At 38.3% G+C, this 23,154-nt stretch overlaps 2 protein-coding genes across 3 annotated transcripts in view; one reads left to right on the top strand and one right to left on the bottom strand.

Moving 5' to 3' along the window:
• The window catches only part of stard5 (StAR related lipid transfer domain containing 5), a 423,751-nt gene that overhangs the window by 269,016 nt on the left and 131,581 nt on the right, over positions 1 to 23,154 (bottom strand). The window lies entirely within an intron of this gene.
• cemip (cell migration inducing hyaluronidase 1) overlaps positions 1 to 23,154 on the top strand; it is a 138,457-nt gene that overhangs the window by 63,624 nt on the left and 51,679 nt on the right. For both annotated transcript variants that reach the window (XM_083559011.1, XM_083559012.1), the window contains 7 exons: positions 6 to 242; positions 871 to 1,050; positions 6,583 to 6,653; positions 6,776 to 6,871; positions 11,706 to 11,827; positions 12,635 to 12,782; positions 16,957 to 17,148. In XM_083559011.1, the coding sequence (XP_083415137.1) occupies positions 6 to 242; positions 871 to 1,050; positions 6,583 to 6,653; positions 6,776 to 6,871; positions 11,706 to 11,827; positions 12,635 to 12,782; positions 16,957 to 17,148 (1,046 nt within the window). The remainder of the gene's footprint in view (positions 1 to 5; positions 243 to 870; positions 1,051 to 6,582; positions 6,654 to 6,775; positions 6,872 to 11,705; positions 11,828 to 12,634; positions 12,783 to 16,956; positions 17,149 to 23,154) is intronic.

Raw genomic sequence — 23,154 nt, forward strand, 5'->3', positions numbered from 1 at the left:
AACAGGTCTGACGACACTGGTGATGAGCACAGTTATTTTGGGAGAAAGTATGTTGGTGTAGGAACAGGAGGGACACTAGAGATTCATGCTGAGAAGAAGCTGTCTTGGACGTTCCTTAACAAAACGCTGCATCCTGGAGAAGGAAATGAAAACAGCTACCATTTCGAGAGGAGCTGGGGCAACCGAGGCATCATCGTCCACGTCATCGAACCGACAACAGGAGAGGTGCTACGCACTGATAGGTTGGTGCTCCTGCTGCATTTTTCAAAAGAGGTGGAGCTTCTGTATTATTAGATTTTCAGCTGAATTTGATGATTAAAAAAAATGCATTTCTCATGGATCTGTCTCTCCCTCTATCTCTGGAGATACATCTCTATCCAACTGTTCAACTCTGTCTCTCTGTAAAGTGCAACTCTGTGTATCTGTTCATCTTTATATAACTCCACCAGCCTGACTGTCTCCGACTCTGACACACCATCATGAATAACTCTTATTTCCTTTTTCCATTTATCGCGCTCAGTGTCCTCTGTATTAGTGCCCTTTCACTTTGCTTCTTCTATGCTCTGCATTTTGTTTTGCTAAGCTATTGTTTATCTCCCACATAATGGATTGTGGTTTATTACATCACCAAAATAGTGATTTATTGACTGGCTGGCATTAAACCAGGAAACAGAAACTTTGGACCAATTGTCAAAACAAAACTGTCCTTTTAGATCTGCCTTTAATCGGTTTCTCGTCACAAAATAATAACCTGGCCTTTATCTGTACTTTGCCTTCAAAACATCAACTTCTTCCAACTCGCCTGGAATGTTTGGCTTTCAGAACCATCCATGGCAAGATAATAAAATTTCTTTCTGACCTACTTTGCAGGTTTGACACATACCGGAGCAAGGACGAAAGCAGACGCCTGGCCCAGTATGTGGAGGCAGTGGAGGATGGTCAGATCCTGGCCATGATGGTGAACGATGAGGGCTCAAACAACCTCGAGGACTCAGCAAGGAAAGCTCTGTCCAAGTTGGGCAGCCGTCATTTTCATCGCCTTGGCTTCAGGTACAAGTTTCTTTGAGTCCTTTGATTCTTAAAGAGAAAGATCTAGTCCAGAATTTGTCCCTGAAAATGCCCAAATCTCCAAAATCCCCAGAGTGCAAATTTGACAGGACATTAATGCCATTAGCACTTCTAATGACCATGTACAGTCATGACAGTCATTCATACTCTGACATTTTAATGGGATGTCCATATTTCTGCTAGAGTGAATATTTGAAATCTTTTTCGATGATTTGGAAAAGGCAAATGTCACAGTTGGACACAAATAACCCAAGATCTTCATTAGTGCATCAAAAGGTTTTTGTTACAGTTAAGGGTTTGAGAAGATTTATGGGCCATCTTGAAGAGAACTGGATTTGACCTTTTTTAGGCCTAGTTGAAAGCGGACTAGAGCCAACTTATAATGGACCAAAAGCACAGGTAGGCATATTTTTGTGGGCAGTGTAATTTAAGCGCATTTTATTTTTTCGTTTCAGTGACTGCCGCTTCCTCTAGCCTAGCCCTTATTGTATGACATCTATCAATCAATAGACAAAATATGCAAGTTCTGCAGACAAAGTCTCTCATATTGTATGACAGCTACCAATCAGTATACAATATATATTCTCCTAGCAGTCTCCTATATTCCATAACATTATATAAGATGTGAAGACATGAAGCCACCAGCCATGGAACTAAGAATTACAGTCAACTGCAAAATAATTGTGATATTTAGTGGTTGCTCTATACATTGCAGTGCTGTAATGTATGGTTTACATTTATTCCATTTGACAGACAGCTTTATCCTTAACAAGTTACAATGATCTCATTTATATAATGGAGCAGGGTTAAGGGTTTAAAGGCTTTGCTTTTTTTTTTAAACACTGAGCTACCAACTCCACAGGTTGAACCAGTCCAATTCTAGTATTACTATGCAGTTAAAGGTGAGTTCAGTTAAGTTAATTAGGCCAGAAAAACAAAATCTGCTTTTGCACTGTAAAAGTGTTGTTAGATGGTCCCATGCTAATTAGCTATGCATGACACTAGTAGCACCAGCTATCACATACATAAAACAAACTGCCTAAATGTTTGACTTTGTTAAAATGTAAATGGTGTGAGAACATTTAAAATTTCTGACTGTGCTAAAATATGCAAGCATGTGTATTTTGTATAAAAAGTATTTCTCTCTATTGCTTTGGTAATAGTGGTCATTATCCTCCTCATTATAAAGAGACATTTACAGTAGAACTAATGGTTCCCAGCATACTATCTTTCTAAAACCTACATTCTTTCCAGTATTGAACTGACAGAATGTTGGCAAACCAGGCTCCTGGCCACTGATAGTTGAATTGTCATTAGGGATAAAAATGTCTGACCTCTCAGCAACAAACCAACCCCTTAGATAGTTGTAACATCTGTGAGCCCAGGCTGCCTCAGTATTAGATATGTTCAATGGGACCGTTTAACCATTTGAGAAATTGGGACTGAAATACAGAGATCATTATTTTGGGATTCTTAACAAAGCTGGATGAAAATAAAATAAAATTTAAAATGCAAAGAATCACTGCATAATTACATATATTTATAATAACATTTAACTATTTTATATATAGTTCACATTTTTATCTGAACAGATAAAAATGTGCGATTAAGTTGCGATCACGTTTTATTATTTGCATTACATTCATACATTCTCATACAGGCAGATAGGAAGCTTTTAAGACTAATAACTAAAAAGTTGTGGGGGAAAAAATAAATCGGTAACATTGTTGTTTGCTATTATACCCCAGACATGTCTTAACTGCTCTGTGACACTTTTGGCTTTAAACAGAGTGCAGCCTTTATGCTTCATTCACGTTTTTATTCACTAGATATAAACATTAAGCTCAGTAGCACACTGTTTGAATTTGAAAGGATGTCAGAGTATGTGCAGATACAGCAGGGCTCCCGGCTGGAATATTCAACTGACCTCCAATAAAGCGTTTGTTGTGCAGCTCTGTTACTTCCATTATATAAATACATGTCAATCTCAGCAGAGATGATTAATTGCAGCGCAAAAGTTATAAACGATTAGGCCACGTTGAATACAGTGTCAGTGTTCACCTTCCACATGAAGTTGTTTCACATTCTATGAACTGAAATTGACACAATTAAAGTTATATTATATTGTATTCTTTCTTGCTACTGAAGGTTACCGAGAAAAAGAAATTAAACTAAGCTTAATACACATATCTAGCTAAAATGAAGATCATGTAGTTTATTTAATTAACCATTTTTTAAACACTTTTACATGAGTCATTTAGTAAATGAAAATAAATCGTAGATAATTAATTACATAAACTTTCTCTTGCTAGTTTAGTTTCTTTGAGTAATTTATTTGTCACCATTTGTGGATAATGTTAGCATTTGGATAAACCCAAAGCTCTTAATAGGACGCTTCTCTCTCAGACAGCATATTGCCTGTTTCTGTCCACGATCTGCAAACTCCCTGTTTTTTTCTACTTATTACTAAAGCCATGATTAGGCTCAGGCAAGGCAGTCGACGTCCAAGTCTCAAAGCAGCTGCTTCTCGGTCCTCAATAAATTCCACGCAGCGCAGAGTCACTATGTGAATCCCAGGCCGAGTTCGAGCCCGGATTTAATAAAACGGGAGCAGATGGTTTTCTCTCCAATCTAGACCCTCCGTTGCACCTCAGAGGAATCACAAGACCTAATTTAGACCTGCTGAAATGCACTGTGAGTTTGTGTCTTATTCTTGTTCTTGCATTTAGTAATTCAGCAGTGACTGAGTAGTAAATGGGGTGTGTCCTCAGCCTGTCCGTTCTAGAAAAGGAGGCGTGGCCTACTACTCCTTAAAAAATAAAAACTGCTTGCAAAATCACTACTGAAAGCATACTGGATTAATGTATCTTTGGTAGCAGTATCACAAGCATATTTTTTCTAAAGTAATGTATATTCCCATCTGAATCGACATTCTGTTTTTTTCCAAATGCACCAGAGCAGCTATTTATATAACCACAGTCTCGTAGGTGTTGAATCAGTAATAAGAGCATGTCTCAGACACTAAACAAAAGATCACCCTGACCCAGTCTCCTAGAGAAGAATTTTACTCGTTACTCTGGCTAGTGCTTAAAGTTCTTCCAAATATTTTCACCTACAGTTAAATATTTACGCCTAGAGAAAAGAAGGAATAGGAAAAAATGGATAGAGGCTTCCATATTTTTTTTAAGCCACACACTTGGACACACACCATCACCAAGACATCCTAAAGATTGGCAGTGTGCCGGGAAACATTTCACGCAATGCATATGCAATAACCCTGCCGTGGCCAAATAAATATTGCTCCTACTCTTACTGCAATACTGCTCCAAAAACCAATTTCCATATCCTACTTGTGCTCTGATGACTTTCCTCAAAGAACGGATTGGAGAAATAAAGATTGGGAGGGTTTTAGAAGTGTATTAGTAAGCCAACAGACAACTATTTTATTAAGAAAAAAAATTTAACCAGTGAAAATAAGGGCTTTAATGCAGTTTTACATGGTCAGGTTTGCTACTGGCTGATTAGGTTTTACTTACATGAACCACTCTTATTGAACTAGAAACACCTGTCACTCAGCAAAATTGCAATGCGCCTTTAGCTTGTTCAAGTCCGGCACTATCTCTTTTTCTATCTCTCCATCCCTCAGAGAGGACAATCTTACCAGGGGAAAGATGGGAAAATCTCCTGCTGTAATTACGCTTCCTGTCCAGAGATCTTTGGCACAACCATCACACTTTGTCTCTATCATTGAAGTGCTTTTCTAAGAGAGCTGTCTCACTCACCTCTACTATTTAACACATTTTATACTGCTACTCTTCTCTGTTGGAATCTGATTAGGCAGAATTCTTTTCCGTCTGAGTTTTTCTACTGTTTTAAAAGCATAGGTGTAACAACAGTATGGATGCAATGCAAATAACACACAATTGTTTGGAGGATGCTGCATTTTATTATTTTTCTAGAATTTTTAGAAGGAATCTCCAGTGCCAGCATTGTGTAATGCTCAAAACTAAAGCAATAACTAAGTTTTGACATGGGAACACCTTCAGGCAACATGACTGCATGTGCTTTACTTACAGATAATCAAATGTATAAAAAGTACCTGAAATATATACTTAACTAAAAGTATAAATAAGTGACTGCTAAACTTATCCAAGTCACCAATTCCAATATGATTTACTGTATGTTTTAGAGTATCTGATTTTAACAGTATTTGGGTATTTTACTTATATTTACTGTGGGTTAGAAAATGCACTAGTCCTTGACACCAAAACACGTGAGGTTTTATTTCCTAAAATAAAAATCAAATTGTACACCTCAACAATGTATTAACCAAGATCAACACAACAACATTGCACAGGAGTATCCACCAGTACCATGTCACAAAGTAGAAAAGCAATTAGAATTTAATGGACAAATAAAATCAAAGTAAATAATTTTAGATAAAGTAAAACCAAATATTCAGAACTGTCTGTGATTTGATGCACCGCTGTTTCAGAGAACATTTTGTCCTCAAAGTTGATGTGTAAAAAGCAGGAAAAATGGGCAAGTGTAAGGATTTGTGCGAGTTTGACAAGGGCCAAATTGAAATAGCTAGAAGACTGGGTCAGTGCATCTCCAAAACTGCAGCTCTTGTGGCGTGCTCCCAGTCTGCAGTGGTCAGTATCTATCAAAAGTGGTCCACCAAAGGAATAGTTGTGTACCAGCTATAACTGACTATATTTACTATAACTGTAAATGAAAAGAATAGTAAGACGACCATGTATATATATATATATACAGTACAGACCAAAAGTTTGGACACACCTTCTCATTCAAAGAGTTTTCTTTTATTTTCATGACTATGAAAATTGTAGATTCACACTGAAGGCATCAAAACTATGAATTAACACATGTGGAATTAAATATGGAATTATATACATAACAAAAAAGTGTGAAACAACTGAAAAATGTCATATTCTAGGTTCTTCAAAGTAGCCACCTTTTGCTTTGATTACTGCTTTGCACACTCTTGGCATTCTCTTGATGAGCTTCAAGAGGTAGTCACCTGAAATGGTCTTCCAACAGTCTTGAAGGAGTTCCTCGAGAGATGCTTGGCACTTGTTGGCCCTTTTGCCTTCACTCTGCGGTCCAGCTCACCCATAAACCATCTCGATTGGGTTCAGGTCCGGTGACTGTGGAGGCCAGGTCATCTGGCGCAGCACCCCATCACTCTCTTTCTTGGTCAAATAGCCCTTGATGCCTTCAGTGTGACTTCATAGTCATGAAAATAAAGAAAACTCTTTGAATGAGAAGGTGTGTCCAAACTTTTGGTCTGTACTGTATATCTCAATCAGGCATCATTTACCCTTTAACACTGCCCAGTTTTGACATGATCTAGCCAACACTCTGACTATAATTTTAACTATTTCTGTCTCTGTGTTCTTTCATGTCAATACCTTTATTTTCTGTATTAGTTTTTTGCACGTCTGCAATTTTCTCGTATTTAATTTTCCTTATCGGCCTCTGTGTCTCCAGGCACCCATGGAGTTTTATTACAGTGAAAGGGGATACCTCGTCGGTGGTAGAGGATCATGCCGTTTATCAAGGTGAAGCTCTTCTATGAATTCACTAAATACAAAAATACAATAAAAAACATTCTGGTGACATTTTGCTGAGGTGAGTTTGCTAATGACTTTGCTCCTGGTGTGTGTTTGGTTCTGAAATACAGGAACCAAGGCATCCTCAGAGGCACAAAGCTCCCGTTCTTTCTACTCAGGCTATGGAGAACACTTCATCGTCACCACTGTCAGTCAGTGGGTACAGGGTAAGAATAATCCACTCTTTGACCTTGAATTTAATAGGAAAGGAAGTGAGAATCTTTCTAACTTTTTTCAGCTCTTGAACCTCAGGGTTAAGCAAGGCAGGATTTATTCAAGTCGGATTTGAACATTTCCTCGCATATGTCCTGCATTACCTTAATAGCTGAGTCTTCCTTTTTGCATAACAAGTCTGGAATCAAGAAGGCTAATGTACTTCCTCCGTGATAATGTAAAGCTTGCTATTACTATGCTTTAAAGCTGCCACTCATGCAACTTTATTTGGCAATCATTAACTAATAGAAGTATATAATTTGCTCATGTTGCTGTGGCAGTTGAGTGATAAAGACTGTCATTCCACTCAGAATGCTCTTAGCCATGGATGACTAGTTTTATTGAGTTTTGAATGTGTAATGTTACAATAACAAAACAGGACAAAACAGTTGTACCCAATCGAATTATGAAAATTAACCATTAAAATGGGTGCTGAGAGGATTGGGCAACAGTCGAAGGCGGGGGCCTTGACAGCCCGATCCCTGGACACGGAGAAGTGTCTGGGGAATCTGCTTAGACTGCTGCCCCCGCGACCTGAATTAAGCGGGAGAAGATGAAATTAAATAAACCATTAAAATGAACATTTTAAAAGCAGTGTCATTTTGATTAAAAAATGTCTGCACTAGCGCAAATACAATGTAGAACAGGAATCATATTGTGGGACCATGTTCTGGATATGAACCCAGTAATATATTTCAGTGGACTACTTCAAAAATATATAAATACATCATAGTTGAGTGACTTCTTTTGGTTTTACCCGTTCGCCACAGCAGATCATGCGTCTCCATACCACCCTGTCCTCTACATCTGCCACTTTCAAATCAACCACCTGCATATCTTCCCCCACCACATCCATAAACCGCCTCCTTGCCCTTCCTCTTTTCCTCCGTCCTGGCGGCTCCATTCTCAGCATTTTCCTACCAATATAACCCATGTCCCTCCTCTGCACATGTCCAAACCATCTTAATCTTGCCTTCCTCACCTTGTCTCCAAAACATCCTACATGTGCTGTCCCTCTAACAAACTAATTTCTAACCCTGTCCATCCTCATCACTCCCAACAAAAATCTCAAGGTCTTCAGCTCTGCTACCTCCAGCTCCACCTCCTGTCTTTTACTTAATGCCACTGTCTCTAAACCATACAACATCTCAGGTCTCACCACAGTCCTATAAACTTTCTCTTTCACTCTTGCAGATACTCTTCTATTACAAATCACTCCTGCCACCCTTCTCCACCCACTCCACCCTACCTGCACTCTTTTCTTCACTTCTCTAACACACTCTCCATTACTTTGCACTGCAGACCACATGTACCGAATTTCTCAACCTTTATCACCTCTTCTCCCTGCAACCGCACCACTCCACCGCCCTCCCTCTCATTCACACACATGTACTCTGTCTTACTCCTACTGACTTTCATTCCCCTTCTCTCCAGCGTGTACCTTCACCTCCCCAGGTTCATCTCAACCTGCTCCCGTCTCTCAACACAAATTACAATATTATCCGCAAACATCATAGTAAACGGAGACTCCTGTCTATCCTTATCCAACCTGCCAATCCCCACTCCAAACAGGAAAGAGCTCAGAGCCGATCCTTGATGCAATCCCACCTCCACCTTGAACCAGTCTGTCTACTTTACACTTCACTGCTGTCACACTGTCCTCATACATTTCCTGCACCAACCTCACATACTTCCCTGCCACAACTGACTTAGTCATACAATAACACAACTCCTGTCGTAAGCTTTCTCTAAATCCATACACACACACAATGCAACCACTTTTGACCTTCTCTATACTTTTTTATTAACATCCTCAATGCAAATATTGCAACTGTAGTGATCCTTCTTGGCATGAAACCATACTGTTGCTCACAGATGGTCACCTCTTCTCTCAGCTTGGCTCCACTTCTCTTTCCCATAACTTCATGGTGTGACTGATCAACTTTATTCCCCTGTAGTTACTGCAGGTCTGCACATTTCTCTTATTCTTAAAAACTGGTACGGGCATACTCCTTCTCCATTCCTCAGGCATCCTCTCACCTTCCAGAATCTTGTTAAACAATCTTGTTTAAATCGCAACAGCCATCTCTCCTAAACATCCCTACGCTTCTACTAGTACAGTAGAATCTGGTCCACCCAACTTTATTCTCTTTATCCTCTATATCTGCTCTCACTTCATTTTTGCTAATCATATTCACTTTCTGCTTCACCATCTCCACATCATCCAACCTTCTCTCTCTCATTTTTTTCATTCATCAGCTGCCTAAAATACTCCCTCCACCTTCTCAACACACTCTTCTCACTAGTTAACACATTTCTACCTCATCTTTATTGCTCTAACTCGATGAGTTCAGTGACTATAGCTTTTAAAACTGAAGCAAATGCTTGTATGGCTGGTTTTCTGTTGCAGCTTATGCAATCACATACATCTTAAGACATCTCTACATTATCAATTTTGTGAAAACTCTGATTTGTGAACATGGCTTGTTTATAATGAAAAAGAATGCGAAAAGATGAATGGATGAAGACATGTGATCGGTGCCTATAATGTCTATTTAAAAGTGCTAACCTGACATTCCACTATATAACAAAAAATAACCACTCCATTAATGTCTCATTTATAGCCATAAGCTAAGTATTAATGCTTTATAACTAGATTTATGCAGTCATTTAGTGGTTGCTTGTCCAGAGACTTGCTAAAAAAGGAATACTATGTAGGATTTTTACAAGTTTTAGTTGATACCTATTCAACTGAAAATGCTGAGAATGTGTACAATGAAGAATTTTATGTTTCTTACTTGGAAAAATTGGAAAAAGTCATGTCATTTAATGAATTTTTACCTGTCTAACAAATTAGCTGTTTTTGCTCCTTGCTTTTTTTCTGCCAATCACACAAGGATATCTTACAAAACCTTCAAGATTCCTGAAGGCTAAACACAATCAATAACAAAAAAAGATACTGAAGCAGTTTACACCTTTCAATGGTGAATAAAAAAGAGTTGCAAGCGAGTGTTGTAATCTTCATTATAACAAACCAATTAGACAAATCAAGAACAGATGAGATACTGCCACCAAGTCTTCATCTGTGAAGACGCTTTGCTTCCACACAAAGTCCACTAAGCGGTTGTCATCAGCTTGTCATCATTTATGTGGTCTCTGAACACACAGCTGTGTTTGATGAGGCTTACCTAGCAATCTGGATCCCAAAGCAATCTCTGATGAATTTCAAAAACCTTACATGACAGCTTGCCAGCTTCTACCGCGCTACCTGTTATTTGTATGTTGTGTGGGAGAAACGATGTGTACAGAATGCTACTTTTTTATGTCCTTTTTGCTGCCACCACACGGCTCCCTGGTCCATGATTCGAGCATGATTCCAGCTTTGAATTGTGAGTTATAGTCAGTGCGAATAAGGCAATTGCAAAATATTATGTTCACATTCACGCTGCTTTACCAAAGCAGTAGTTAGGATGCAGACCATCAGAGCATAATTGTGTTTGTGACAAAATGCTACAAAAGATCATTAGATCATGTGATGATTCCACAGCCGTTCCTGGCTCCCTGCGTGCAAGAGATGGAATACCATGCATCTTCTAGTTAATCAAAAGACACTAACCAATAGTGGACATCAGTGGTTGTGGTTGTCATATGGTACAAAAGTAATCATCCTAATTGAATAAACAATAGGTACAAATGTTGAAACAAAATGTACAATGTTTCTTTATTTTTTATTTTTTAGATAGAGAATTATAGGATTATATAGGATCGTGTAAAGAATCTTGTTTTTGGCAACATCATCGATATTTCTGTGTGTGATGTAAATCTGAAATAAATGTTGTAATTAATGATCATTTAGGGTGTAATCACTGTTTTGTGTAGGCAGATTCGTTATACAGTTAATACAGCTGGGATACATCATCATTAAGCGAATTCCCTAAATGCACTTTAAAGTGATGCTTCAGTGAGCAAGGATGTCTCGTTTGGTAAATACGCTCGTTTTCCTGCCCTCGTTTTTTTTATTTTTTTTAAATTATTTTTTCCACCTTCTCCATTTCTTCAGAAGAAGGGAGATAAGAAGTGAGAAATGGGAAGCAAGGAAAAAGAAAATGTAAAGGCACCATTTAAGAAGTAAGAAGGTCAGAAAGAGGAGAGTAAAGAACTTTATAGATTTTACATTCTTCATTATTTATCATCTCCGGTCTGTTTGGGGGAATCGACTAAAATGTACAATTTCAAGCTGGCGCCCTTATAGGAATTTTCCGGACAGGGAATTAGCCTTATTGAAAACCAAAGGTGTGTTTGATAAATGTGCTTAGGATTTTCTCTTCAAATTGTAAAGATGCGGTGCAAAAAGATTTTTTACCAATAAAATTTTGAAGAACTAATTGTATGCTTTGAAGTGTTCTGTTGTTCTGTTCTACTTGAAACCCATAGCCTTAATGAAGAGTTTCCTTCACCATGAAAAAGAGACTGTTGGGCATGTTCTGAGAGGAGTAAAGGAGCTCATCTTCTGATTGAGCAGCTGCTTGTTTGGATGTTAGATTTGAACGCATGAGCTTGTTAAAAGTGCCAGAATTCCAGCTTTCCGTGTGCACGTGGGCTGTAATACCCACAAGAAGAACTTTAATTATCTGCACACAAATGCTGTTTGATACACAAGAGTAGCGAAGCATATGTAAATTAGACTAATATCTAACCAGAGCTTGTCCTTTCAGATGGGCTCGGGGCTTAACAATGTCGATGTATTGGCTCTGCTTTGCACTGAATGCGGTTGTGTTTGGTTTGCAGAGGCTGAGTGGACAGAGTGGTTTGATCGTGACGATGAGGGAGGCTCAGGAGATTGGGAGAAGCTTTCCGACCTTCATAAGGCTTTCCCAGAACGTCTGTGCAGCAACCCCTTGGATATTGAAGTAGATAAACACACACACACACACACACACACACACACACACACACACACACACACACACACACACACACATTGAAACTATTTTTTTCCCAGTAATTTTGCCAGCAACACAATCTTCTTGATTCACCACAGCTCTGTCTATGAATATCAATGTTTTTGATATCACAGTGCCCAAACAGTATCTGTTTCCACTGACTTTCAGTGTATGATGCAAGAGATGGAATCAAATAAGTTTGTGATTTAATGCAATTTTAACTTCTTTGCAATAACACTGGGGAAAAAATACCCACATCATTTCTAAATAAAAGCTCTTTATTTAACTCATTTTCAGCGAGGCTTTCATACAATTTTTTTATGAATCTTTCCATCAGTTAAGAAACATCCAGAACAAACAGAAGTGATAGACAACGTATTAATAAGAGCATGTTTCTTATCAATCTTATGCCTTATCTAATTCAACAAAGTCTAGAAGTTTCAGAAGATGCAAAGACATTACGAGATTGAATCGATTTAAAAGAAACCACCCTTTTAATGTGCTTTGGTTTCTCATAAAAATATTCTTGTCCTTTTGTTCAGCCATTCTACTTTTCCTACTGATTGGTGTCACATGACACTAAATTTATGTACAACAGTCCAAAACTGTTTTTCAATTTCCATTCCGCCTTTTTTTTTTTTGACTTCTCAAGAACATGTCAAAAAAGCCAAAAAAATACCATATGTAGACTAATCACCAAATATTTCCAAAACATTCTTATTTGAAATACTGACCAGCAGATGTTTTTACTTCTTGGCGCTGTTCTTTCTTCAGGCTGAAACAGTCGATGGTGTCCCTGCAAACCTGACCGGCGATGTGTTCTCCAAATTTGACAAGAATTACGGCCTTGTGTGTCTCAATAAAGACCAGCAGGGAGGCATCTGCCGTAACTACCGCATCCGCTTCCTCTGTGGCAAACTAGGTACGTGTGCAATGTGTCACCATGAACCCTTCGAGCCTATTTACACCTATTCATAGATCTTATGACATGACATTTATAGAAAGAGAAAGCCTCTATTATAGGGTTGTACATACAGAGAGTCATACTAAAGAAGTCTTGGCCAATAAAAGTACCTCTTTCTATCAAAAATATTTTGAAGCTTGGGATAACTAAAAAAAAATAAAAAAAAATAAAAGATTGTTTGGCTTATATTGATTTGTCGAGTTGTAAATATTCCATCAAGTAACAGTGGACTTGAAGGTTATGAAAGCACAAAGATGACAGCAGAGCTGAAGTTTATTCACACTCCCAGCTGATTTACACATTCCCAAAATTGGTTCCAAATCCAAGGTCAGGTCTGACTCCAAGGTCTCCCTTGGTTAGTTCTGATTTATGCAAGGTGCTCTTCATCATTTTTAGAGTCAGGACAAAGTGGACCTGAAAGCTCTTTTGAAATCCCCAAAACATGCCACGTATGTTCAAGTTCAAGTTCCTTGATTATTTTATTTATCCGCTCCAATAAATTCATCGCTGCACCTTTTTCAAATTGACGGCACATGCTGAGCCTAACTGAAATTCCCCTGGGTGTGCTCTTTTATGCAACTAAAGGTTCTATCAGTATATGCTTTTATTTGGTGCTGTGTTCTCGTGCAACAAGTGGAGGGCTTTCGGTTTTAATGCTGAAGAATACCAGTTCTTAGACATTTCCTAGTAATTCGGACTGTAAGACAAAACACACGTGCATACACTTGTTTTAATGTGCTATTGTTTCCTTTGTAACAACATACTCAGGAACTTGAATTGCCGATTCTCCAAATGAATGAATAAAAAATTATCTTGTTGAAAACGTCACAATTTCAGTATATGCACATTTCTTTAGCAAGTATGTTCTCCATTGGCATTGATTTTATAGGTAAAGCTATAAGTTTAGCTTTTCCGTTATGGGCTTGAAGTCTTATTAATTTCTAGTGAGAGAGAAAATATTGAGGCTAGTCAGGGAGCTATTTATAGCTGCTGTAACATAAGTGATAACCGGAGCCAACTTATCTTGCAAAATAACTATAACCAGATTAAAAAGTACAATATGCTGTTCTTTAGTAACTAAGGTCTCATTAATGTTCACACCCATGTGGTTATATATAGTCACTGCAACTTCATATTAATGTCAGAGAAGTTAACTGCTTTTAAATCCTGTAATTAAATTAAGACAAATTAACATAATTGACAATTACATTATTAGTATAAAAAAAATAGCTGTCTGTTGTTTAACTGTTTATTTACACTTAATTGACAAAACTATTGGGACACCTGACTTTTCAAACCTTATGTGGATCTTCTCCAAGCTTTTACTACGAAGTTGAAAGCAAACAATTGTGTAGGATGTATTAGGATGTGGTAGAATGTTTTCTTTTCACTTGAAAGACTTAAACCACTTCCAGCTTGACATTGCCCTTGTGCACAAAGCCAGCTTCATGAAGATATGGTTTACATAGGTTGGTATGGAAATCTTTAGTGGCCTGCTATAAAGTTCTTACCTCAACTTTATTAAGCACTTTTGGGATGAATTGAAAGGCTAACTGCACAAATCTCTATAACCACTTTCCAAAATCTAATAGAGCATCTATCCCGATTAGTGGAGGTTATTATTACAGCAAAATGGGACTTAACATGAAATGGGATTTCTGAGGGAAATATATTTCTTGTCACCCAAGCCTAGACCTTATGCTAATTAAATGTGCTAATTGCAAGTATGATTATCAAAATAATGTTTTGCCTAACATTTAACTTGCTGTGAAATTTAGCTAGCTACTGCTGAAGTGGTAAAATGAATGATAGCTTATTGAACTGATTAGCTGATTTATGCTAGTACAGGGATGTGCTTAGGCAGCTGGATAGTTTAGCAAATATTGCTATTCTACTGTGTCTTTAAGACAAATAATTAAAAACACAGATGTTTCTTAACAAAGGCAGGACATGCCTAGAAAAATTCATGTTATAATTAACATAGCTATGTACCAAGATTGTGTTGGAGTATTTTTCATGTTTTCATGACAGTGAAGCTCAGTATCGTTTACTGAAATTTTACCTTCAATCTTCTATAAAGTGTCATTATATCTGATTCTGCTCATAAAGACATTTTCTATTAAAGAAGATCATGCTGCTAATGATTAAGAAATGGTCTTTAGTCAATAAATGGCTCTGCAGGGTCGAACCTGTCCATTCACCATGAATGAATGTGGTTAATTGACCACACAGTGAGCGAACAAAAGCGTGTGAGGTCTTGGGAAAACGGACCAGCCAGCAGGATAGAGACAAATCGAATCAGTCACACAAGGACCCGAAATAATGAGTTCTGGCAGGTAGAGGAAAGGGCAGTAATTACAGAAAAGAACTTACCTTGAGAGAGGCTGGCTCAGACCGAGTGTACAATACATCTCCCTGGCACTTTGTGAACAAAAACCGTGCTATAGTCTTACTTTACTTAATCTTTGTGATTAAGCTTTATAATCCCCCCCAGTGGGCAACATTTATTCTGCTGCGATTCATTTCCATTTTGCATTTTCAAATGTCATTTAAAGTCAAGCAGCAGTGTTGGTGTGAAGGCATTGGTGTCCACAAAGCATCCCTATGGTGGTTAGGGAAGTTTCTATACACTCTTTGCACAGTATTGAACATTGTATTTGTGAGTGCAGACCACGTCTTCAGGCAAATGACGTAAAGAGCGATTGTGTAACTGCAAAAGTAAAGTCTCAGAACTTGGGCTAAAATACTTGATAGCGGTTTTGCAAGACTGTTTAGCACAAAAGCAAAAGACTATTGGGGTAGGGGAGAGCTATAGAATAGTAAAGACTGGGAAGTGATGGGTCGGGAAAATTTGTCACTTGTGATAAAAACGCAAAGATAAAAATGTATTAAGATTCATAACCAATATTTATATTAACTTTAATGTGCTTTGTGGATATTCGAAATGGTGGTAATTTGGTATTCAAATTCCTCCCATTTCAGGATCTAAAAAACAACTCTCAGATTTATTTTTTCTGCATGTCACAACAGATTGTGTTTTACCAAAGATTCTCTGCCAAAGAGTTCCTAGTGGCCGCGTCAGTTTAGCTCTGTGCTCCACCATTTTTGCTTTGCTAAGTACCAAATATAAGAGCGTATCCAAAGACTTTCCTTTATCTGAAAACTACTATAAACATTCTGAAACTGGAGACTCCTCCTAAAATGCTAAATAAATGTCTGTAGCCACAATGTGATCTTTACCAATATGGTTATAATAAGGTTAAAAAAATAATAATAATAATTAGCAACACTTTCTGCTTTTTTTGACCAATCAGTGTTCAGAAGCCTACAGTACTGTGGTATAAATAAATGCTTGAAAGTTATTCAATTTTGCACAGTACAGCATACATGTATGCATGATACAGCCAAGTTTGTGGACACCTGACCATTACACCCAGATGTGGTTCTTCTCCAAACTGTTGTCACATAATTGGAAGTTTACGATTGTACAGGATGTGTTTGCAAACTACAGCATTAAAATTTCCTTTTGCTGTAACTAAAGCCCGAACCGATTTCAGTATGAAATGCCCCTGTCAACAAAGCAAGCACTGTAAACACATGGTTTGCTAAGGTTGGTTGTGGAAGATCTCCAGTGGCCTCCATATTGCCCTGACCTCAACTCTTCTAAACACCTTTGGGATAAACTGGAGCTTTAATCTCATGCTAGGCCTCCACATCTGACATCAGTACATGAGCTCATTAATTATCTTGTGGCTGGATGGCCACAAATCCCCATAGCCTCACAGTTTCAAAATCTTGTGGAAAAACCTTACCAGACGAGTGAGGCCGTTGTGGCAGCAAAAACAACCAAATCCATATTAATGGCCGTGGTGTAGGAATGGAATGGTGATGGTCATACTGGATAGTGACATAATAGCTTAATCATATAAAATGGTGTGCTATTTTGTGTGTTTGTAATAAAGCATTATGAAACTGTGTTTGATTTGTGCATGTTCCCACACCCTCTTAATAGAGTGCAATGTCTTAGAACTAATTATAATACAGCACATTATAACAAAGTCTTGCAATTTTTCATTTTTGATATTAGTCACACATGCAGAATCAACTAAGAAGTATGTGTGTGTGTTTATAGTGCGTCCACAGGCCTCTGTCTCCATAGACACCCTCTCGAACTGCAGCATGTTGTTCCTGGCAGATGCAGCAGTCGGATGGAGGCCAGGAGATCGCTTAGTGGTGTCCAGCACGGATTATTCCATGTACCAGGCTGAAGAGTTTACCGTCCTGCCCTGTCCCACCTGTACTGCACACCAGGTCAAAGTGGAAGGTCAGTGAGTGGTTTTAAAAACCTTGAAAAATAACTCTTTGAACAGCTCGCAGTGAGTCAGTGTGTCTGAAGTTGTGTCTTAAAATGTTTTTCTGGTCAACTTAATCCAGTTTTCCTGACCCACTTTTACTACAAAAGTAATTATCTGTTCTTTTTAATTTAACTAAAGTTTAACACAGGCACCATTTTCTTTAAGCAACCTAATAGTCGGGGGCCGATTAACTTCAATTCTTTGACACACTTTTCACTCATGCACACGACCCACTTTCTACAGCACAGTTATTTAGGTGTTTCCCAACATACACCCTTGAGGCCCACAGACAGTTCATCAATTAATCATTAGTTGTATCTAAGTTTGCATGCGTATGTACTATTTGAGATTTTAAGTGTACAAAACTGTCTAGTGAGTTATTATTAAGAAATATATTCAAAAGAGAGGGAGAGAGAAAGAGAATCTGATATCAGGAAGCACTAAATTTAATCTAGCGCTATTATTTGATATTATTACCAAAGTGCACGGGTATAATATAATTTCTCTAATAGCAGCTTTAAGAGAAAAGCTAATTTCAAGGCAAATCACAAGTGTATATTAATAAACATTTACAGTAACAGCTAATTTACAGCTATGGGTTATGTATCCAAGGTCGAGTTTTATACCTTACTTATCTTTGTCCAGCCATATGTGGTTTTTCTTCAAACTGTTAACACCAAAATGGAGGCACACAATTGTATAGAATGTCTTTGGATGTGGTAGCATTAAAATTTTCTGTCACTTAAACTAGGAGCCCCAAACCTTTTCCAGCATTACAGTGCCCTGAGCACAAAGCTAGCTCATGAAGATATGGTTTGCATGGGTTAAAATGAATGATCTGGTGTGGCCTGATATAGAACTATGACCTCAACCCTACTGAACACCTTTGGGATGATTTGGAACACTGTGAACCCTATACCAGTACCTGAGCAATTGAGAAATTGGATGTTCAAATATATTTTACTCTAATGTATAGTATGTGACAAAATCAGTGGCACCATTTTTTGACAGAGGTTTGACAGAAAGAGAGGTGTGCACTGGGAAAAAATTCCCCAGAAGGTAGAAAAAACATAATTTTACATGTGGGAGATTTTTACTTTTATGCAGGCATGACTTAAATTGGAAATTCTGAGTTTCCAACCTTTCTGTCTATAGATACAGATAGTGGCATTACATTCATACCTTTCTACTACATAGCATACTTTGTGTACTTGTTTATAATATTGTGTTTTTTTTAGTTTGGTGGGGATCAAATGGATTGCCCAGAGAAACGTGTTTGGTAAAGCTTATGAGCAAGTAAATGCCAAATCAGAGAACATCATTTCAGAGAATCTGTGGCACAGATTCTCTGAAATGATGTTCTTTGATTTGCAAAAGTTTAATTTCAAGTTGGATACATGCCATGTCTAATTAGTGACAAGGATTTGATGATTACCATGTACTTATTATTTCATTATGTTTTTGTGTTCTCTGACTCGCTTTGATTCTTTAGTTTGCAATTTGTTTTTCCCACTTTTGAATTTCTTTAAGAATAATCATACAGAGGGTCATTTTAAAATCTTCTTCAGATACCCTTCTATCACAAATCACTCCTGCTATCACTCTTCTCCACCCACTCCACCATGCCTGCACTCTTTTCTTCACTTCTCTAACACACTCTCTATTACTTTGCACTGCAGACCCCAGGTACCTGAACTCCTCCACATTGTCCACCTCTTCTCCCTGCAACGCACCACTCCACTGCCCTCCCTCTCATTTACAAACATGTACTCTGTCTACTCCTACTGACTTTCATTGCCCTTCTCTCCAGCATGTACCTCCACCTCTCCAGGCTCTTCTCAACCTGCTCCCTACTCTCACCACAAATCACAATATCATCCACAAACATCATAGTCCAGGAAAACTCCAGTCTGACCTCGTCCGTCAACCTGTCCAATACCACTGCAAACAGAAAAGGGCTCAGAGCCGATCCTTGATGCAGTTCAACCTCCACCTTGAACCAGTCTGTCGTTCCTACTGCACACTCCACTGCTGTCACACTGTTCTCAAACATGTCCTGCACCACCCTCACATACTTCTCTGACACAACTGACTTCCTCATACAATACCACAACTCCTCTCTCTCCACCCTGTCTTACGCTTTCTCTAAATCCACAAACACACAATGCAACTTCTTCTGACCTTCTCTATACTTCAACATTTTCAAAGCAAATAATGCATCTGCGGTGCTCTTCCTCGGCATGAAACCATACTGTTGCTCACAGATGGTAACTTCTTCTCTCAGCCTGGCTTCCACTACTCTTTTCCATAACTTCATGGTGTGACTGATCAGCTCGGTCCCTCTGTCTGGCCAATCGGTATATATACTTTTCTCCTTCCTTAGTGTCCAACTTCTCATACAGCTCCTCATATGCCTTTTTCTTGGCTTTCGCCACATCCCTCTTCACCTGCTGCCACATCTCCTTGCACTCCTGCCAACTTTTCTCATCACTCTGTCGATCCCAATTCTGTTTTGCCAACCTCTTTTTCCTTATGCTCTCCTGCACTTCCTAATTCCACCACCACGTCTCTTTGTCTTCCTTTCTATTTCCAGATGTCACACCAAGTACCTTTCTAGCTGTCTCCCTTATCACTTCTGCAGTAGTTGCCCAATCATCCAGCACCTCTCTCCATCATATCAGCTACCTCTCTCCCTTTTCCAGTCATAGTACTAACATTTAAAGTAAGAAACCCGAACCTCCTCTCTACCACACTTTTCCTTTTCCTGCTGTCTCTGTAGACGTTTTCTTCCTCTCCTTTTCTTCCTTCGGCCAACAGTAGCCCAATTGGTATCCTGTTGGCTTACAATACCTGTGGCGGTCGTTGGTAACCCTGGCCTCGACTGATCCGGTACAAATTTCTGATTTGTGATCCGCATATTTGATTTGGCACATGTTTCCAGCTGGATGCCCTTCCTAACGCAACTGTCCCAATTTATCCAGGCTTGGGACCAGCACTAAGAGTGCACTGGCTTGTGCAACCCTAATGGCTGGGTTAGAAGGTAATTTTAAAATAATAATAAAAATAATAACAAATTGAAAAAAGTTAGTATTTATTCTTTGTAAAACCAAAGTGAAAAAAGGATTAAGAGATGATAGATAGATTTTGACTTGCTATAAACTATAGCAATGCCTTTAAATGCATTGGCAGTCTGCATCAGAGAGAAATGTGTGCTAAAGTTGATAGCTTACAGATCATACGAGTTTTTCCCGCTTTGCCAACAAATATGTACAATTTTCGGAAAGCTTCAGTTTATTAAATGTAAGTGGAAGTGGTTTAAGTGGTTGTTTTGCCAAGCATGCTCTTTTGGATACCGCAGGGATGTATTCACGGATGGAAAGCGTGTTCAAATAGCAAAACCGATTAAGCCAGTAATTATATGAAATTTCATGACCTGGATTATGGCATTATCTCACTCTCAGACATTGCACATGTCATGTAGAATCTTTCCTTATTAATCCCTGTGCATCTTTCAGCTATGGATCATGTTACATCAGATTAAGGAAGAAAGCCTCCAAATATAAATGTTTGGGGCACGTCGGACTCTGTGGTTGAATTGTTGGATCCACTGTGTGAAATTATTCCTCATGTTTTTTTAGATGTTTAGACATGTGTTTTTCTCCCTCTCTCCCTGATTGACTTTTACATGGATTGTATACTACAGCATCCTGGCAGTCGATAAGTGCCAAAGACGATCAGGGCCAAATAGCGTTCATCATGCAGAAAATAGATGCTGTTATGCACAGAGGAATCTTTTTGCTCATACACTTTGGAATGGCTCCTCAATGACTCTCTGCAGGGGGAAGAAAAATGTGAGAAAGTACACGCATAAGTCTTTTCACAGGTCATAAAAATGCGAAAAGGTGACAAGACGGACAGACAAACAGCCAGAAATATCTCAGTATCTATCGATCAGGTGATGATTGATATGTGAGATGTGTGCACTGCAGACCACACAGGGGAATTTCGTGATTTAAACATTTGCAGTCCAACAAGGACAAGGTGGCATGGTGGTGTGAGATGGTGAATCAGGTACTGTTGCTGTTTCATAGAACAGGTTCTTGGTATCCTTTGTTAGGTTCTACATTCTCCTTAAAAAAACAATTGTGTGAATTGTGTGTGCAGGCATGGTGCTTTGTAATGGACTGGCATTCCATGTATGGTGTATTCCTGCCTTATGCTTAAGTGTTCCCAGTATAGTAATAGATTTTATGTTAACAGAAGTCCTGGGTATTGTATCTACATTATGTTTACAGCCAGTGCTCTTTCATGGCAGTAAAATAATGATTTGATTGTTGCTTTACATTTTTTTTGTCAGTTTATTTCTGTCAAAAATAGCTGATTTTGAAGATTTCATAAGTGACTCATTCTTGTTAGCTTCTTTGTAAATCAAAACAAAAACTGTAAATAAAGTAAAACACAAAAAAAGAATCAGTACAACCAGTGGTGGTTACTGACAGGGCTGTAAATCCAGAACAATATCCGAGATTATATCTCATAATTGTGGCAAAGCAAATGGCTTTTCCTCAGGAACTATTATTAGATTTTAGAGTTTAGCATGGCTTAAATCAAGCCTGTACCACACATTTGAAAAGACATAATCTCTTTTTTTTTTAGGACAATCCTTTTTTTTTCAGAATGTCTGTAATAATTTTTAAATGAGGTTCCAATGGCATTAAGCTAGCTATGAGTTCTATGCTTATTGGCTGGCACTAAAGTAATCATGTAAGGATTTACCAGTGATTTACCAGATTTGTGTTTTCTTTATATTTCCTGCCCAGATTGTGTTTTATTGTCTAATTTTTGTATCTTTGCACAAAAATATCACAAGCAACAAGTACATGGACCATCTGCACTAATTAGGCATTTTATTGTAATATAGTTGATTTTATAGATCATATGTTCTTTAACACAGTTTGTCCACTAATTAAAAGGGACCACAAAAGAGCCTCTACTGACCAGATATTATATGCTTAGTGGACTATTTAACAGCAAATCTTTTGGGGCACTTAAATGTACTTGCTGTTCCACTTTACAAGTGTATGTTTAGAGTTTTTGAGAGTATGTTTACAGCATTGTAGTTGGTAGTGAGCTGTTCTCAGCCAAGCAGTGATGAAGTGTTCAGAATTTCCTCCGAGCTGTTGCAGCTGATACTCGTAACAGCATCACAAACCCTCTACTATGCCATTAGCATGTACATGCTCTCACTGCTGAGCGCTTTCTCCTGAAATTTCTTATTCAGCTGGCTTCTGCGATCAATATGACAATTGTGAGGCGAACAATGTCGCATGGAGGCTTCGCTCTGATGAATATTCTGTTGATTTACTGAGTGCATGAATATGCTTTGCCACTAAGTCATGTCCAAGCTGATTCATGCATGCTTAACTCAGCTTCAAGCTACAGTTGGTTTCAGATATTACTTGTAGCTTATTTTCAATTTCTTTTTTGCTTGTAAATATGGAGCAAAGTATGCAGATTCCCCAGGGTCATATTCTAACATTTATCTATGTGCTTCCAGCAATTCAGCATCGTTTCTAATTTCTCTAGTTCTGGAAGTGATCATAAAATTTTGATAGAGGCACTTGCAGTACCGAGGAAAACTATGCAATGGCCAGTGTGAACATTTAAACAGTGATATTGTCCTCACAAACCCTTGCAGATATTATACTTCTGTAAAGAAAAACAGCTGATGCACAGAAGAAACCAATCTTCATGATTATGATGTGAAATTTAATATAATTGATTTCTTTGAAATTCTAATGATCACGGTCCATTTCAGTTTATTACTGTGCATTACATTATGTCACTCTCTGGTTCACTTTGTAGTCTATTCCCAAGTCCACTCCCTACTTCATTACAAAGTTGATTACACTGAGGAGCGAGGATAAGCCCTTGCTTTATTCTTATCTTAATTTATACTCAGTTCTACTAAGATG

Source organism: Silurus aristotelis (assembly GCF_946808225.1).
Source record: "Silurus aristotelis genome assembly, chromosome: 13".
NCBI classification, from domain to species: domain Eukaryota; kingdom Metazoa; phylum Chordata; class Actinopteri; order Siluriformes; family Siluridae; genus Silurus; species Silurus aristotelis.